This window comes from Mus caroli, unplaced genomic scaffold (genome assembly GCF_978045245.1).
Source record: "Mus caroli unplaced genomic scaffold, Mus_caroli_1 scaffold_20, whole genome shotgun sequence".
In the NCBI taxonomy this organism is placed as follows: Eukaryota; Metazoa; Chordata; class Mammalia; order Rodentia; family Muridae; genus Mus; species Mus caroli.
The window spans coordinates 56,101,492-56,116,341 of NW_028227275.1; the positions used below are offsets into that span (position 1 = coordinate 56,101,492).

General features: G+C 53.2%; 2 protein-coding genes across 7 annotated transcripts; one reads left to right on the forward strand and one right to left on the reverse strand.

Annotated features, from left to right (window-relative positions):
- The first annotated feature begins 659 nt into the window (after positions 1–659).
- Kat5 (lysine acetyltransferase 5) lies at positions 660–7,896 on the forward strand. Of its 4 annotated transcripts, XM_021151381.3 has the most exons (14): positions 660–731; positions 831–897; positions 1,218–1,286; positions 1,377–1,513; positions 1,800–1,955; positions 2,045–2,119; positions 2,427–2,501; positions 2,777–3,025; positions 3,101–3,190; positions 5,210–5,350; positions 5,431–5,524; positions 6,920–7,079; positions 7,194–7,275; positions 7,360–7,896. In XM_021151381.3, the coding sequence occupies exons 1-14, from the start codon at positions 720–722 to the stop codon at positions 7,492–7,494; spliced, it is 1,542 nt and encodes a 513-aa protein (XP_021007040.1). In that variant the 5' UTR covers positions 660–719; the 3' UTR covers positions 7,495–7,896. The 4 variants fall into 4 exon arrangements, with proteins under 4 accessions (XP_021007040.1, XP_021007043.1, XP_021007039.1 ...); XM_021151384.3 differs by lacking the exon at positions 1,800–1,955; XM_021151380.3 differs by having other exon boundaries at positions 720–897.
- Positions 3,262–9,058, reverse strand: Rnaseh2c (ribonuclease H2 subunit C). Of its 3 annotated transcripts, none has more exons than XM_029472722.2 (4): positions 8,831–9,058; positions 8,537–8,718; positions 8,342–8,461; positions 3,266–3,541 (listed from the first exon to the last, which is right to left on the reverse strand). In XM_029472722.2, the coding sequence occupies exons 1-4, from the start codon at positions 9,000–9,002 to the stop codon at positions 3,518–3,520; spliced, it is 498 nt and encodes a 165-aa protein (XP_029328582.1). In that variant the 5' UTR covers positions 9,003–9,058; the 3' UTR covers positions 3,266–3,517. The 3 variants fall into 3 exon arrangements, with proteins under 3 accessions (XP_029328583.1, XP_029328582.1, XP_021007044.1); XM_021151385.3 differs by lacking the exon at positions 3,266–3,541 and adding an exon at positions 7,974–8,089; XM_029472723.2 differs by lacking the exon at positions 8,342–8,461 and having other exon boundaries at positions 3,262–3,541; positions 8,520–8,718.
- Between the last annotated feature and the right edge of the window lie 5,792 nt (positions 9,059–14,850).

Below are 14,850 nucleotides of genomic sequence, written 5' to 3' on the forward strand. Positions count from 1 at the left end.
CATAGAGATTCGCCTGCCTCTGCCACCACCGCCAGGCTGCTTTTACTCTTTGCCTACTTGCTCTCACTCTCGTTGACAAGTCTGCTCCTTCACTGTCATTGGCGCCTACTTCTTTGGGATTCTGATGTATAATGAGACCAACTGAGACATCCATTCTTGTTGATTGAATGCCTACTGGAATTTTGAACCTTCCATGTATACAGCCACATATATACTATCTTTAAAATAGAAATCCAGTATTAACGGAAAAATCTTGCTAAGCCCCCAGGCCTGTGCAATCTTATGCAGACATCTGGGTGGATGTCTAAATCCCTTCAGGTCTACTGACTCCCCAGGGTCCGAAACCCCACTCCTTAGCTTCTTACTCAGGGTGACACCTCACACTGCCACTAAGAGGCTCGCCAGAACACTGCCTCTAGACAAAGCCTAAACATGATCTGAGTGACCGGCGTCGCACCCGGTGGGCGTCACGTGACAGACTCGGCGTTCCTCCAATCGCTGTGCGAGGAGCGGGGATTCCATCTAGTACTTGGCCTCAGGCTTACAACGCCCTGCTCTTCCATTCCCCAAACGGGCCGGCTCTTTGCTACCAACCAGCTAGCAGTGATTCTCAAGTGTTTCCCTCTCAAACAGCTTCAAGGGGCTCGGGCCTATAGCGCACTCAGCTCCGGAAGTGACGTCTCCCAGAGGGGCCGGAAGTGGCAGTGGAGGGAGGGAAGATGGCGGAGGTGGTGAGTCCGGTGCCCGGGGCGGGGCGGAGGGAGCCAGGGGAGGTGGGTAGAGCCCGAGGCCCCCCAGTAGCCGACCCTGGCGCCGCGCTGTCTCCCCAGGGGGAGATAATCGAGGGCTGCCGCCTGCCCGTGCTGCGGCGCAACCAGGACAACGAAGATGAGTGGCGTGAGTGACGTCGGGGGGCGGGTCCAAGGAACCTGAGGGCGAGGGGCGGGAGGGAGTCAACGATCGCACGGGAGGGGGAGGGGCTTCTGCAATCCCGGGGCGGTCGCAGATACTCGGGAGGAGGGGCGTGGCTTTTGGACGTACGGAGATGATCCGGGCGGGGCTTGGAGAGAGGTGTCACTTGGTGACTAAAGGGGTCTTGAACCAGCCCTTCTGAGTGCTGGGACACAGGCCTCCAGCCTGGAGGTGGGATTCAGGTCGAAGGGTGGAGTCTCCTGACCTGCCCTGGCTAAGACCCCCTCTCTGTGTGGTTCCCATAGCCCTGGCTGAGATCCTGAGCGTGAAGGACATCAGTGGCCGAAAGCTTTTCTATGTCCATTACATTGACTGTGAGTCCTGGGCCTGGATGGAGTGGGGTTGCTGGAGAGGGTTAAGGGCAGCCTCTGGCATTCCTTCCTGAGCCGTTTTCACTGCTGCAGTCAACAAACGTCTGGATGAATGGGTGACTCACGAGCGGCTGGACTTAAAGAAGATCCAATTTCCCAAGAAAGAGGCCAAGACACCTACCAAGAACGGACTTCCTGGGTCCCGCCCCGGCTCTCCCGAAAGAGAGGTGGTGAGTAGGTCCCCCATTTCATCTTTTCTCTCCTGCCTCTTCCTTCTTGCATCTCTTGGCCTCAGGGGTTCCTGAATGGGCAGGAGGCAGCATTCTTCTGCCATGGCTTCAGCTTGCAAAGGATGGGGACCAAGTTGCAGGCGTAGCTTCCAGAGTCCAGTACTGCCTTGCTTTAGAGAAGGCAGAGGGTGGGATTCGATCATTCCATGCTGAGGGGCCCATCCTCCCCTTCGCCATCCCACCACCATCCCCACCCCAGAGGAAGACCCTGGACCTATCTCTGCAGCCGGCCTCCGCCCAGGCCAGCGGGAAGACCTTGCCAATCCCGGTCCAGATCACACTCCGCTTCAACCTGCCCAAGGAGCGGGAGGCCATCCCAGGTGGCGAGCCTGACCAGCCGCTCTCCTCCAGCTCCTGCCTGCAACCCAACCACCGCTCAACGGTACCCTCAGCGATTCCAGGGACCTTGCTTTCTTCTCAGGTCCCACCTTCTCTTCCCTCTGACCCACCTTTCCTGGTCTCTCCCTGCAGAAACGGAAGGTGGAGGTGGTCTCACCAGCAACCCCAGTGCCCAGCGAGACAGCCCCAGCCTCAGTTTTCCCTCAGGTGAGTCTTCCAGGCTTTCTTCATGTGTCTGAATGTTTTGTCTGTGTTATGCATGTGTTCTACTTGCATGCCTGGTGCAGGTGGCCAGAAGAGGGCCTTGGAGCCCCTGAAACTGGAGTTAGAGATGGCCGTGAGCCACTCTGTGGGTCCTGGGAACAGAACCCAGGAAATCCTCTGGAAGATCGGGGCTCTTAACCACTGAGCCACCCCAACAGCCCGCCTGGGCTTCCCCTCTTCTTCCTTGCTGTCTAGCATCCTCCTCCAGGGTCATCTCACGGTCACTCTCTCTCTTCTGTCTTGTCCACAGAATGGATCAGCCCGTAGGGCAGTGGCAGCCCAGCCTGGACGCAAGCGGAAATCTAATTGCTTGGGCACTGATGAGGTGGGTCTTGAGTAGCAGAGGAAGAGGGAAGCCGGGAAAGGGCTTGGGCATGGTGTTCACTCGGTGAGGCGTTAGGCAGGGAGGGTGGTGGTTGGGCGCCAAGCAGAGGAACCCTTGGGCTCTCAGTTTCTCAGGCTCGGTTAACTCTGGAAGTGGAGGTTGCCGTGCTTTGCCCTTAGCTGATGTTAGACTTGCAGGAAGAAACCAATGGCAGTGCTGTGCACCCCGTTCTGCTTAACTGCTATCATCTAGTATTTGCCATCTGCCTTGGGCAGGATTCTCAGGACAGCTCAGATGGAATACCGTCAGCACCACGCATGACTGGCAGTCTGGTGTCTGACCGGAGCCACGACGACATTGTCACCCGGATGAAGAACATTGAGTGTATTGAGCTTGGCCGGCACCGCCTCAAGCCGTGGTACTTCTCCCCGTACCCACAAGAGCTTACCACGCTACCTGTCCTCTACCTGTGCGAATTTTGCCTCAAATATGGCCGTAGCCTCAAGTGTCTGCAACGCCACTTGGTATGAGGGGTCTTGGGAGGCTGCCTATCCAGTGTACCCTCACCAGTCCCCACCTGATCCTCCTTTTGTCCTTAGACCAAATGTGATCTTCGGCACCCTCCAGGCAATGAAATTTACCGCAAGGGCACCATCTCCTTTTTTGAGATTGATGGACGGAAAAACAAGGTTAGTGGCTTGGGCGTGGCTGGGGATAGAGTAAGTCATATGAACAACCTTTTCCTGCTCAGAATAGTTGACCATTCTGGCTATGATCAGTTCACTGTGTTTATTGAATTCTTGACACAGAGCAGGGAATGTACAGAAAACTGGGATTTGGAGAAATTTCCTTTCCTGAGAGGTCACTGTCAGGGCAGAGCAGACATGACAGCTACTCAGATCCCAGTAACAGAGGGGGTCAGCAGGGTTCGCAGGAAGCGTCATCAGAGCTTGGAGGTGTGTGTGCCTATCATCCCAGCACTCACAAAACTCCTGAGTCCAAGGTCAGTCAGGGGTCTAATGAGTCGCCAGCCACCGGAGCTATCCGGAACCAAAGCAGAAAACAAAAGAAAGTAAGGCAGCGAAGGTCAAGTATAAAGCTAGAGGCAGTTAAAGAACAGTTTGGCCCAGCACGGTGGTGTGTTTATAATCACAGCATCCAGGAAGCCGATGCTACAGGAGTTGACATTCATGGATAGTCTGAACAGCATAGTAAGGTCCTTTCTCAAAACCAAATAAAAAAAGGATCTTTGGTTGTGTGTGCTGGCACATCCTTTATTCCCAGCATTCAGGAAGCGGAAGCAGGTGGGTCTCTGCTGGTTTATAGGGAGTTCCAGGCCAGCCAGGGCTAATACAGTCAGATCTGCTTTGAAATAGTTTGCAGGTTAACCTGTGAGCCTGGAGATATCTGAGAGAACATACTTAGATAGTTCTAAGCAGTTGGGTTCAGACATGCAGGCACTGATGTACCAGGAAATGCATGCAAAAAGAAAATGGAAAAGAAGAGGTGATGGGAGAAGGTCAAAGGTCAGGTGACAGGAACAAGATCAGTGGGGAGGAGCAGGTTTGGGTTTCTCTAGGTGACAAGTGTGGAGGTCCTTGAGATACACACTTTTTAAGGCCTCCGGGGTGCAGAGGGAGAGAGGCAGGTACCTGGAGTGGTTAAGGCCTCCGGGGTACAGAGGGAGAGAGGCAGGTACCTGGAGTGGTTAAGGCCTCCGGGGTGCAGAGGGAGAGAGGCAGGTACCTGGAGTGGTTAAGGCCTCCATGGTGCTGAGGGAGAGAGGCAGGTACCTGGAGTGGTTTGGGAGCTGACTTGAAGAGGAGCTTCTTCAAGAGGAAAAAACAAAGCTCCACGTCGTTCTGCATTAAGTGCAGTGTTTGAGTGGAAGACCAGCAGTTGCAAAGCTGTCAGATTCCTCTAGGAGTCATGTGTGATAAGGGAGCCAGTTCAGAGTACAGTAGGGAAAATCCTTGAGGCCGGCAGTTCCTTAAATCTCCACTGGAGAATAGCAGACCCGTTCCCAGGAAGGCTCACTGTGGCTAGAGCACTAGGGTTCTGACACCCAGACTGAAGAACAGCCATGTGGGTAGAGCTTCTCTCCTGACGCTGAGTCCAAATTTGGAAACTTAAAAAAAAAAATCTCACTATGTATCCTTAGCTGACTGATTCCAAACTTGTATCTGCCTCTGCCTCCTAAGTGCTGAGGTTATAGGTATATACTACCATTCCTGCCTTGGAAATAATGACTATTGTTAAGTTGAACAGAAGGCAATGTAGGTCCAGGGCAGGCTTGGCTGAGTATGTGGAAGCTATATAGCTCACCCAGGGGCAGGCAGTTGGACATTAGTATGTAGGTTTCTGGCGACGTAAGAAGTAGCACTGATCTCAGCAGTGGTGATAATTGGTGATAACTGCTGGGGTGGGTCAGGGCCCTGGGAGGGAAGCTCGACCCTCTCAACTGGAACAGCACAAAGAATGCTCCTCAGAGCCCTTGAGATGGCTCAGTGGGTAGCAGTGATTGTCACACAAGCCTGGCCACCTGAGTTCCCTCTTAGAACCTGTAGTGGAAGGAGAACAGACTCCCAAGAGGTTCCTGCCTTGGGTGTGCATGTTGTGTCCAGGCACATCTGCAGCCACACGTGGCATAATACAGGTTAACTCAACAGTACCCCAGAGGATTGACGGGCAGGTTTTTTCCTTTACAGAGTTACTCACAAAACCTGTGTCTTCTGGCCAAGTGTTTCCTGGACCACAAAACACTGTACTATGACACAGACCCCTTCCTCTTCTATGTGATGACGGAGTATGACTGCAAAGGCTTCCACATCGTGGGCTACTTCTCCAAGGTCAGCACCCATCCAGGCTGTCCCTCCCTCGGCCTTGCCCCAAGCCTGGCATTCTTTAAAACCCACCCACTCTACTCCAGGAAAAGGAATCCACAGAGGATTACAATGTGGCCTGCATCTTGACCCTGCCTCCCTACCAGCGCCGGGGCTACGGCAAGCTGCTTATTGAGTTCAGTGAGTATGTGCTGCCTGACAGCCTGTGTGGGTGTATCCTCATCTGTGCTTCACATGCAGAAAACCCAGTCACTAGGAGACCCGCCAGAAATAAAGGAGACTCTACCAAGGTCCTTTCCTCAGTTGACTGCCCTGTTTCCTGGAGTAGGTTCCAGCATCTACTTTCTCTTTGGCTAAAGGCCTGTGAGCCACCCAGCTTTTCCCATCTGGAGCTCTGAGCAGCATGGGTAGCTCCTCATGTTCACCTTTGATGTGCACTCTGAACAGTTTGGTCAAGGACCACTGGCTGTGCCTGAGCCTTGCGGGCAGTAGGTATTCCAAAAGGCGCACAACCACTACAAGACAGAGTTGTGTCTGGTTCTTTGTAAGGCTAGTCTTTCAGAACCGCAGCAGGCTTTGGCCTCTTTTGAGGACACGGATGCTTAACTCTGACATCCAGCCCAGCCCATTCATTTAACCCAGGGGTCAGGGAAGACGCTTTAGCTTTTTTGCTGGTGAAAACATGGATGTCTCACTGCTCGAAGTCATGATCTGTTTGGAGTATCTTCTCGATTAGAGCAGGAGAAAGGAAACCCAGGGCAAACCATGAAGATGTGCCTGCTTTTGCCCAGTAGGACACACAAATGCCAACAGACTGATAAAAGGGAAGGGAGGCAACCCTTGTCCACACTTCTTAACTAGAGGCAAATATGGCTTCCAGTGGACTTGTGGGGCTGTCAACTGTGTGGACCCTGACACCAGCCTCTCCCGCCCCTCTTGTCCAAGGGTGCTTGAGCAAAGAGGGTGAGACTCCCAGTAGAGATTCAGCCAGGAGCTGAGAGTGCTCGGATCATCACGAGGCCAGTAGAGCTGAGGGGAAGGAAGGGTCTCCAAACTAACGGGGACATAAAGAGCTGTCGGCTCATTGAGGCCTAACAGTCTCAGAGACTGTCTAACAGTGCCTAGTGGTCAACACAGGTCAGGGAAAGGGCCACCAAGGGTCAGGTACCTGGCTCTGAGGAGCCCCCATCCGTTCCTATTATGTCCTTAAGCACCCTGCCCATTCTGCTGAGAGCAGCTGACGTTCCCAGGATCACAGCTAAACTGAGGACATTGGAAAGGTCCCCGTGTCCTCAGACCACAAAGGGCTCCATCACTACTGCCATACACCCAGACACAGGCTAGCAGGGCAGTGACCCATCCCAGCAGCCTTCACTGGCTGACAAGTACCCAACCAGAGCTGCTCTTCTAGCCTTTGGCCCCAACACTGCAGACAGGGAAGCTGCTGGTCCACACCAAGAGTAAGTGAGAGGCAGGCAGGCAGGCAGGCAGCCCAGCTCCACAGCCCCTCTCCTTCCTCATAAGCTGCCGTGTACATGTGACGCTTACTCCGCCTCCTGTGCTCTATTACTTTAGGCTATGAACTCTCGAAAGTAGAAGGGAAGACAGGAACTCCTGAGAAACCCCTGTCAGATCTTGGCCTCCTATCCTACCGAAGTTACTGGTCCCAAACCATCTTGGAGATCCTGATGGGGCTGAAGTCGGAGAGCGGGGAGAGGCCACAGATCACCATCAAGTGAGCCCAAATGCCCACCTGGGGGTTGTGGTATGGTCTGTCTGTTCCTGGGGTTTCTGGGGACAGATGAATACCTTCAGAGGACTGAACTTTCCCCCACTTCCACCCCCACAGTGAGATCAGTGAAATCACTAGTATCAAGAAAGAAGATGTCATCTCCACACTGCAGTACCTCAATCTCATCAATTACTACAAGGTTAGGAGGCATGCTCAGGGGATAGACGAGGAATATGGGATGCAGGCTCTGAGCTGACATGAGCTGGCTCTATCTCTTGCTCAGGGCCAGTATATCCTAACTCTGTCAGAAGACATCGTGGATGGGCATGAGCGGGCTATGCTCAAGCGGCTCCTTCGGATTGACTCCAAGTGTCTGCACTTCACTCCCAAAGACTGGAGCAAGAGAGGAAAGTGGTGACACACACTACCCATTGCAATACCATGAGAGCCGGCCGAACCATGGCTGGCACCCTGTCTTGTCCCATTTGAGCTTCGAAGAGGCACGCAAAGCGAGACAGGCCGAAGGACAGACCCAAGAGGAGAAGAGGCCTAGGAGGGGCCCACTAGTGGCCAGTGCCAAGGCAAGCTCAGGCCTAGGCCAACTCTGAGGATAGCTGTCTTATTGGCCCAGGTCTGCTCTGAACACGTGGACCAGAGGGATCCAGGCAGCTGTGTACATTAAGATGGGTGGGGAGCATTCTGTACAGGACCGGTGATTGTAAAAATTTCTTTTATAAAGGAGGAGCTGGAGGGTGGGGTGGGCGCTGGTTGCAAAGTTCTGGCCCCTCTTGCCCCCAGAAATAAATTGTTTATATAGGCAGAGTTATCAGGAGTTCTTACCACACTGGGTGCCATGCAATGCCAGCTTCAGGGTGCTAAGGTGCCCACAGACTCAGGCATTGTGAAGATCTCATTTATTGGGATAGAAACAGTTGCTCCAAAGTGGTGAGAAGGGATCTGTGACTGTCATTCTCCTGATCTGGTTCTCAGTCCTCAGGGACCTGGGCGTGAATCTGCAACAGGAGTCACTTCTACTTTGTGACTTATAATACACAGCAGTTGGGTGGGGACTCAGCTGCTCAGGGTGATAGCCCCGTCTAAGAGAAAGTGGAGAATGCCTCCCACCACTCCGTAGTCTGGGCCTCCGGAGCCATGATCCCCGTGGTGTTTATTGCCCTAAAGCCCCCAAATCACTAGAGACACTATTCAAATCAGATAGAAGGACTGACCAAGTCTGAGGAGGAAAAGGGCTCCTGTATACGTACCGCTGCTGCGAGGCTGGGCCAACCTAGGGCCCTATGCACTTTGGCATCTGGACCCGGGACCGTTTCCAGACCCCACAAGGTGAAATGGCTGAAGCTGCCGGTGGCCCCCATAAGGCGATCCTGGAAAAGGCCGGGTTCAGACTCGGGACAGCAGCTACTGCCCTCACCCCAAACCTACCATCTCCCTTTGCTCACGAAGTCCCGCTCCAGCGGCTCCTGCGCCTCGTCCGCTTTGTCCTCCGCGTCCCGGGGGAAGTTCAGTTTCCCTATCAACCCCTCTCCCTTCTCCTCCGTCACCATCACGAATCCCGCAAACCCTGGCGGCACAGCTACCTCCTCGCCCCGCAGGCCGCGACCGCGAAACGACACCTGTAGCCCTGCAGGAGGGACATGCAAAGCCATCAGGCCGGCCTGGCCACGGGAGGATGTACCGGTGGCGTCCGCCGCGGACCACGAAGCCCGAGAGCCGCGGGGCCTGCTCGGACTCACCGTCTGCATCGTGGCGGACGGCGGGCGTGAAGAAGCGATCTACCAGGGCGGGCCGGCTGGCCAGAACGTCGCAGGGCAGGAGGTGCAGCTTAGCCGGTGCGGCGCCCCGCAGCGAGCCAGGGCGCAGGTGAATACGCTGCTTCCCGTCCGCCGCTTCCTCCGGGTTCTTCATCTCAGAAGCTTGTAAGGTTCAGGCAAAAGCTGGCGGGTGAGGAACGCAGGGCCTGTCGGGAGACCGAGCACACTAGATGCAGAGCCTTATGGGAATCGTAGTCTTTTCTCTGGCTGTTCTCTGTAAGCACCCGCCTTCCTGTGCTCAAGTCTTTAAGTGTGATCTCCTTCTTGTGCCTCCACTTCCCAGTGCTGGGGTTTAGCTTGCGCCACCGTGCCCACCCAGCCCTAATATTTTTATGGTTTTTGTTGTTTGAAAGCAAGCAAACAACAACAAAAAACTAAACGGATTCCTAGAAGAGTTCTATTTAAATAGTTTGTCTGACAAACTATTTTTGCTGGTGATGAGGATTGGACTCAGGGCCTTGGACATATTAAGCACCTACCATCCTGTAGGGAAAAAGGGCCAAAGAAAGAACACCCGACCCCTGACTTGACTCTAAAACCAGTGTAAATGTTACAGCTCTGAGGAGAAAGGTATCCTGGCAGTTGGGAGCCAAAAATACTACGAAATCACATCCTACAACAAACCTCGCATAAGAGAGTTATTGGAAAAGACGGGAGGGAAGGCGGCTGTCTCTGATCAGAAGCAGCAAAGAACTGAGCAGGAGGGTTTTTGGAGCTGGGGCAGAACTATCCAGAGTGCTCTGAGAATGGAGGGATTTTGCGACCTGATGTTGGGGCAGCTCAGGGACTGATGCAATCTGTGGCTTCATCTTGTGTGGGTTTTGTTGTTTTGTTTTTTCTTTTCTTTTTTTGTTCGTTTGTTTGAGACAGGTTTTTTCTGTGTAGCCCTGGCTGTCCTGGAACTCACTTTGTAGACCAGGCTGGCCTCGAACTCAGAAATCTGCTTGCCTCTGCCTCTCGAGTGCTGGGATCAAAGGCGTGTGCCACCATGCCTGGCTTGTTTTTTTTCCTTAAGGCAGGGCCTGGTTAATTTCCAGTGGGGCTGGACATAATGATTAGAGAAGTCTTGAGGGCAGGGCCTGGCTGCTCAAACCTCAAGGGAAACACCCAGCCCCTGGCCAGTCTCCATGCCTTAAGACTTGGAGATTCCAGCAAATAATATTTCAAAGTTGGTCTCCAAGCAATCCTTCCAGCTGCAATGTATTTCCCACCAGCTCACACTGCACATGCTCCACCAGCTCACACTGCACAATTCCCACCAGCTCACTGCACAATTCCCACCAGCTCACTGCACATGTCCCACCAGCTCACACTGCACATGTCCCACCAGCTCACTGCACATGCCCCACCAGCTCACACTGCACATGCCCCACCAGCTCACTGCACATCCCACCAGCTCACACTGCACATGCCCCACCAGCTCACTGCACATCCCACCAGCTCACACTGCACATGCCCCACCAGCTCACTGCACATGTCCCACCAGCTCACTGCACATGTTGTACCTCCTTACACCCATTGTCAAGCCATCTCATACGTTCCAGTGGGCTTTCCCAGCCGGAACCACTAATCAATAGCCCGAATAATAGTTCTTAGCTGTACCTTTCAACTATCAAAGGGACTCAGCTGCTCTGACAAGCATCTGGTCTGACTGAAACTACCGATTTGACTCTGCTAAGATGTGTATGGATCTTTTCTGCGGACTTCTGCCACCAACCATGTACAGACTTTAAAACTTGTTTTTGTTTTTTGTTTTTTGTTTTTGTTCTTGAGACAGGGTTTTTCTGTGTAGCCCTGGCTGTCCTGAAACTTGCCCTATAGACCAGGCTGGGTTTGAACTCAGGAAATCCACTGGCCTCTGCCTCCCAAGTGCTAGGATTAAAGACATGTACCACCACGTCCAGCTGCCACCCATCATATTTGGTTCCAAACTCAAGAGTCCACCTCTTCAACTGCTTCTTCCCTTCACCTGCTCTAACCAAAGTGTCCACTCTCCGGCTCCTGGAGCCTGCTATGCCCTCCGAGGTGTCCACTACATGGGCATCTCCCTGCTGCATCCTCCAGGGCTCCATCATGTGGGCAGTTTTCTAGTTATTAAGCCCTGCCCTCCTTTTCCTCTATTGGACTCCCACTCCCTGTTTCCTTGCTTTCTCCTCCAGGGGCTGCTTGCAAAGTACTGAAGCTTCCTTGGGGGCCTCTGACCTTGTCCCCCTGCCACTCCCAGCTTCTCTGTGTCCCCCTGTGCTTCTCTCTTATCTCAGCTCCCACTTGGCATGCTCAATTTTCCAAATCCTCTCCTACTGTAACACCTTCTGCCACTGCACAAACAATCCAAAAAGGTCTCATATCCAAACTTGCTCTCTCCTCTTTTCTGTCTACACCTGACCAGGACAGCTCTTATATATGGATGCTTAGCATCCAAGACACCCTCCCCCCGACCAACAGCCTGTCCTAATAGGGACAGGAAATTGCTCTGTAGTGTGCTGTCAAAGACCTATCCAGTTTCCTGTAGTCCTGTCCTTATCCCTTTCTCCTTCACTCCTGCCGCATGCCTGTTTTCTCTATGGCTGATAGGAAGATTATGTGAGAAGTGACCAGAAGCTGACTGACGATGTCCATATCCATCCTGCAGAGACCATTGAACAAATCTGAGCCGTCCTAATTCCCCCTCTCAGCTTTTACATACTACAGAAAGGGTCCTTCCACCTCTATATTCAAGATCTGTGGGACCCCAGATGGGAGGGGGGTGTCACTGTCAAACCTGCTCAGCAGACACCCAGCAGGCACGCTCAAAATACAAAGAGTATGCACCCTACTCTCAGAGCATATAAGTATAGAAAACATAGAAGGTGGGATCCAATATTCATCAAAGGCTCCTGCCTCCCTAACATGTCCCCTCTTGGATGACACCAATCCCACCTCTCTGTCCTCATGGTCACTCCATCTTGTTTCAGACCTTGACCTCCACATATCGGCTACTATATGATATATGATATATATATATATATGCCTCATATCATAGCATATCATTATCACTCTGCCTGGCTGCCTGGTGAATGTGGGTTCTGTGTCTCTCTGGGGTCAGACTCATGACCACCATTTGTGGCCTTGCCCATTGGACTACTAGACTCTCTAATCTCATTAACTGCTCTGACCCAACAATCACTCCCACCCCTTATCACCCCCACATTTGTCTCCTTCATATAGTGGGCTCTCTGTCCTCAGAGACACGTGTTGTGGGATTCTTCTGTAAGACTGTCCTGGCCCTCAGTACTACATTCCAGCCTCTATGCCTGAATGCTCCAAGTGTCTCTGTCTTCTGTGGCATCAGATTTACCACTGCCTACCTGCCTGGTGAACTGGGACTTGTGCCCTGGTGTTCTTTTTTCCAAAATTAGGGAGGGTACCTGGAGGAGAACCCAACAGGTGGCTCAGATCATCCTCTCTCTCCAAGGCCAACCAAATAAATAGACTTGTCACCACTGTGGTGCTTCAAAGTCAGTGAGGATTAGATCTACTGACAGTGGACAAGGGTGGCCTCTGCCTCTTCTGTACGGAGGAACGTTGCTTTATGTCAACCTATGGAGTATAGTGAAGACAAGATCCAATGACTCCAGACAGATCTCCAAAAACATAAAGAGCTCCATGCTTCTGGCCAGTAGCTCCTTGGCTGTCCCACATGGAGCTCGATGCTCCTTTATCAGCCTTCTTCCTCCTCGCTTTCCTAATCCTACTCATTGTACCCTGTCTTAGAAACTTCTTACGTACATTTCTTCAACAAGTTCAAAAGACTTTGAAGCAGACCTTTAATCAGTTGCTATGGCAGGATCATCAGCTCCTGGCTAGGGAGCTAGAGGCCTGAGGCTGCATTGCCGGTGAAGATCCTGGCTAGAGAGCTAGAGGCCTGAGACTGCATTGCGGGTGAAGATCCAGCTTGCCCCGTGGACTTTGGGGCCCACCCCCCATACAGTAGGAAGTAGTTTAATGGTGTCATCACCCTCTTTCTCAATCCCTGATTTCAGTCCTCAGTAGTAAACAGGAATGTGGAGGAAACTGACCAAGGAAAGAATACCTGCTCTTAACATGACTCCAAGCCCAAGACCAGGGCCAAGGAAAAAGCACATTGCCCCTGGACGTGTCTGAGCCCCAAGACTTGGAAATCTCCATCCCCCATGACTCAGTGTTACCTGCCAAACAATGTTGCAAAATTGGTGGCCAATAAGTACTTCCAGCTGTGCATTCTCCACTGGTTCACTGCACATGGCCCACCAGCTCACACTGCACATGGCCCACCAGCTCACACTGCACATGGCCCACCAGCTCACACTGCACATGGCCCACCAGCTCACACTGCACATGCCCCACCAGCTCACACTGCACATGGCCCACCAGCTCACACTGCACATGGCCCACCAGCTCACACTGCACATGGCCCACCAGCTCACACTGCACATGCCCCACCAGTTCACACTGCACATGCCCCACCAGCTCACACTGCACATGCCCCACCAGCTCACACTGCACATGCCCCACCAGCTCACACTGCACATGCCCCACCAGCTCACACTGCACATACCCCACCAGCTCACACTGCACATGCCCCACCAGCTCACACTGCACATGCCCCACCAGCTCACACTGCACATGCCCCACCAGCTCACACTGCACATGCCCCACCAGATCACACTGCACATGCCCCACCAGATCACACTGCACATGCCCCACCAGATCACACTGCACATGCCCCACCAGCTCACACTGCACATGCCCCACCAGCTCACACTGCACATGCCCCACCAGCTCACACTGCACATGCCCCACCAGCTCACACTGCACATGCCCCACCAGATCACACTGCACATGCCCCACCAGATCACACTGCACATGCCCCACCAGCTCACACTGCACATGCCCCACCAGATCACACTGCACATGCCCCACCAGCTCACACTGCACATGGCCCACCAGCTCACACTGCACATGCCCCACCAGCTCACACTGCACATGGCCCACCAGCTCACACTGCACATGGCCCACCAGCTCACACTGCACATGCCCCACCAGTTCACACTACACATGCCCCACCAGCTCACACTGCACATGCCCCACCAGCTCACACTGCACATGCCCCACCAGCTCACACTGCACATGCCCCACCAGCTCACACTGCACATGGCCCACCAGCTCACACTGCACATGGCCCACCAGCTCACACTGCACATGCCCCACCAGCTCACACTGCACATGCCCCACCAGCTCACACTGCACATGCCCCACCAGCTCACACTGCACATGCCCCACCAGCTCACACTGCACATGCCCCACCAGCTCACACTGCACATGCCCCACCAGCTCACACTGCACATGCCCCACCAGCTCACACTGCACATGCCCCACCAGCTCACACTGCACATGCCCCACCAGCTCACACTGCACATGCCCCACCAGCTCACACTGCACATGCCCCACCAGCTCACACTGCACATGCCCCACCAGCTCACACTGCACATGCCCCACCAGCTCACACTGCACATGTCCCACCAGCTCACACTGCACATGTCCCACCAGCTCACACTGCACATGCCCCACCAGCTCACACTGCACATGCTCCACCAGCTCACACTACACATGCTCCACCAGCTCACTGCACATGCTCCACTAACTCACTGCATATGCTCTAAAAACTCTATAAAAGCCTTCCCATTGCCCCACACTCTGCTATCTCTCTTCCTGTTCAGAGGCAGCTGCTATTCTATTTTCTCCCCAATAAATCGCTTTTGTGAAGTTTGTTGTGTGGTGTGACTTTGTGGTATTTGCTGGCTCTGTATTGCCAAGATAACCTTGTGCAGGAAAAACACTTTAAAACCCCAGACCAGGTTAATTTTTTAAAAAATAATAGCCATCAATCCATTTCTTTTCTCAAATGCATTTTTTCCTATGTG

What these genes read in the sequence shown, in the direction of transcription:
- Kat5 (XM_021151380.3), top strand. Translation starts at nt 720, where the DNA reads ATGGCGGAGGTGGTGAGTCCGGTGCCCGGGGCGGGGCGGAGGGAGCCA. An exon ending in AACCCAACCACCGCTCAACG is followed by an intron (nt 1,956 to 2,044) that starts GTACCCTCAGCG and finishes CTCTCCCTGCAG; the next exon opens with AAACGGAAGGTGGAGGTGGT. An exon ending in TCGTGGGCTACTTCTCCAAG is followed by an intron (nt 5,351 to 5,430) that starts GTCAGCACCCAT and finishes ACTCTACTCCAG; the next exon opens with GAAAAGGAATCCACAGAGGA.
- Rnaseh2c (XM_021151385.3), bottom strand. Translation starts at nt 9,002, where the DNA reads ATGAAGAACCCGGAGGAAGCGGCGGACGGGAAGCAGCGTATTCACCTG. An exon ending in CGTCCGCCACGATGCAGACG is followed by an intron (nt 8,719 to 8,830) that starts GTGAGTCCGAGC and finishes TCCCTCCTGCAG; the next exon opens with GGCTACAGGTGTCGTTTCGC. An exon ending in GGCCCAGCCTCGCAGCAGCG is followed by an intron (nt 8,090 to 8,341) that starts GTACGTATACAG and finishes CTCCTGTTGCAG; the next exon opens with ATTCACGCCCAGGTCCCTGA.